This window comes from Pistacia vera, unplaced genomic scaffold (genome assembly GCF_008641045.1).
Source record: "Pistacia vera cultivar Batoury unplaced genomic scaffold, PisVer_v2 Contig298, whole genome shotgun sequence".
NCBI lineage: Eukaryota > Viridiplantae > Streptophyta > Magnoliopsida > Sapindales > Anacardiaceae > Pistacia > Pistacia vera.
The window spans coordinates 313048-315879 of record NW_022196110.1 but is presented as its reverse complement, the minus strand read 5'-3'; the positions used below and the strand labels follow the sequence as shown (position 1 = coordinate 315879).

At 50.0% G+C, this 2832-nt stretch overlaps 1 protein-coding gene across 1 annotated transcript; it reads right to left on the bottom strand.

Annotated features, from left to right (window-relative positions):
* Positions 1 to 1448: 1448 nt before the first annotated feature.
* Positions 1449 to 2153, bottom strand: LOC116135306. The gene has a single exon (XM_031421013.1). It carries the CDS (start codon positions 2151 to 2153, stop codon positions 1449 to 1451), a length of 705 nt encoding a protein of 234 aa, XP_031276873.1.
* Positions 2154 to 2832: the final 679 nt, after the last annotated feature.

Sequence of the window (2832 nt, the reverse complement as noted above, 5' to 3'; positions counted from 1 at the left end):
GGCGAGGGCAAGCTTTTCCAGTTGGCTGTATCGAGTTTCTGCATCGAGGAGTGACTTGCTAATGTAGTAGACCTGTGACTGCTTTGTTTCTTCTTCCCGAACTAGCACCGCTGATATGGCTGTCTCTAAGACCGCTAGGTAAGTGTAGAGTTTCTCCCCGTCCATAGGTTTGGAAAGAAGCGGGAAGGTGGTCAAATACCTCTTCAGTTGTTGTAGGGCTTCTTCGCACGAGAGGGTCCAATCGAACTTGTTGGATTTTTTGAGGGCATGGAAGAACAGGTGGCACTTATCAGCTGACCTAGAGATGAAGCAGCTCAGGGCGGCCACTCATCCCACAAGGCGTTGGACGTCTCTAATGTACGTCGGGGATGGTATGCCGAGGATCGCTCTGATCTGGTCGGGGTTGGCTTCTATCCCTCGTTGAGTGACCATATAGCCCAAGAATTTACCTGATGAGACGCCGAATGAGCATTTGGTTGGGTTTAGCTTCATGTTGTATTTTCGTAGAACGGCGAACGCCTGGCTGAGGTGGTCGAGGTGTTGTTCGGCAATCAGGAACTTGACGAGCATGTCGTCGATGTAAACTTCCATAGTCTCTCCTAAGTGGTCAGAGAACATCTTGTTGACTAGTCGTTGGTAGGTGGCCCCGGCGTTCTTGAGTCCGAATGGCATTACTTTGTAGCAATAGGTCACTCTCTGTGTGATGAAGGTTGTCTTTTCCTGGTCATCCGGGTGCATCAGGATTTGGTTATATCCAGAGAAGAAGTCCATGAAGCTAAGGAGCTCGTGGCCTGCAGTCGTATCTACCATCATGTCGATGTGTGGGAGCGGGAAAGAGTCCTTGGGGCAGGCCTTGTTCAAGTCAGTGAAGTCGATGCAGACTCTCTATTTCCCGTTCTTTTTCTTTACTACCACGACGTTCGCCAGCCATTCGGGGTAGTGGACTTCTCTGATCATGCCATTGCTTAAGAGTGTGTCAATCTCATCGTTGACGATTTGGTTCCGTTCTGGTGCAAACTTCCTTCTCCTCTGCTTTACTGGTAGGTGATCCGGATTTACTTTAGCTGATGGACCATTGCTTCTGGACTGATTCCGGTCATGTCGGCGTGGGACCAGGCGAAGCAGTCTTGGTTTTGTCTAAGGAACTCTATCAGTTTCTCCCTTGTCTCGGGCTTGAGGCGGGAACCTATGTGGGTCTTTCTCTCGGGGTCGTCCAGGTGTATCTGTACTTCATCCAACTCTTCTATTGAGGGCTGATCTAGCTCGGTTGGAGGGGTTGGATGAGACTATAATTGCTATGAGGAGTTACCCCTGCTCTTGAAGGCGTTTTTGTAGCAGTCTCTGGAAGCTTTGGGGTCGCCCTTGATCTCTCGTACCCCCCACTTGGTTGAAAACCTGATCGTCTAGTGGAAAGTGTCGTGGATCCAGGGCCGCCCCAAGATGGCATTTTAGGGGGATGGGCAGTCGATCACTAGGAAGACGGTCTGTTTATTTACTCCGCCGGCATAGATAGGAAGGATGATCTCCCCGATAGTGTATTTCTGCTCCGAGCTGAATCCAACCAGCAGTGTCGGTCGTCTGTTGATATTTGCTTCTTCCAGCCCCATTGCTTTTACTGCTTCGAGGAATAGGATATTTGCTGAAGAACCTACATCAACGAACACCCTTTTCACTAGGATGTTGGCTATTTGCAGGGAGAGGACTAAAGCATCGTGGTGAGGAGAGGCCAGGGTGACCGGTTCGTCATCTTTGAACTGAATTACTTGATGAGAGTATGACCTCGAGACCGGATGGATGGACTGGACTTCATGATGGTGGTTGGTTCTAGCATACCGCTTGGCCGATGAGTAACTTACCCCACTAATTTCTGATCCTCCGGAGATGAGCAAACAAAAACCCTTCAGTGTGGGTTCTCGCGGAGGGGGCGACGGTTCTTTGTAGCCTTTCTGGCTAATGGTGTTCTTCCCCTTGTCAGTGAGTAGATCACGGAGATGTCCCCTCTTTAGAAGTGCGGCAACCTCGAGCCGCAAGGCGATACAGTCTGCGGTGTTGTTCCCCTGATCGTTGTGGAACTCGCACCACTTGGTTGTGTCTCTCCTTGCTTCGGGATTGAGCTTACCAGGCCACTTGTCGGCGGACCCCATTCCTTTCATTATCGCTACGACTTGGGTTGGTTCGATGTTGAGGTTGTACTCTGGTATTTTGTGCTAGTTCGGTCCGAAGTGCCTGTTATCATTTCTCGCGGGTTGGCGATCATAAGGTTTTCTGGTTCTGCCCATATTGCGTGCTGAAGGTTGGTAGCGGTGTTCTACCGGTCTAGGCTCTGGCTTCCTGTCGCTTCGCCTTGGTTCATAACTGGAATGGGTAGCTCGGTTCATCTCATCTTCCTCCCATCTTATCTATATAACGGCTCGGGCCAGAGCGTCTTCCATTGTGGTGCAGCCCAGCTTTGTAAGTTCTTTGTATAGTTCTCCATCCGGGAGGAGGCCTTTTCTGAAAGTGTCCACAGCAGTCTCGTGGTTACATGAGGGAATAGAGATATTCTCTTTGTTGAATCTGCTAACATACTCTCTTAATGGCTCTCCCCTTCGCTGTTATATTCGGTACAAGTCGGCCAACAACTTCTCTAGCTTCTTGCTGCTAGCGAACTGTTCCATAAAGGTGTCGGTAAGCTGAGCGAATGAATCGATGGATCCGTTCGGGAGGTTTGTGTACCATTAGAGCGCCGGGCCGAACAAACTAGAGCCGAAACTTTTGCACATGCAAGCCTCTCTAAGCAGTCAGGGTATGGAGACAGTGAACATTCGCTGCTTGTATGAGGCTATGTGGTCA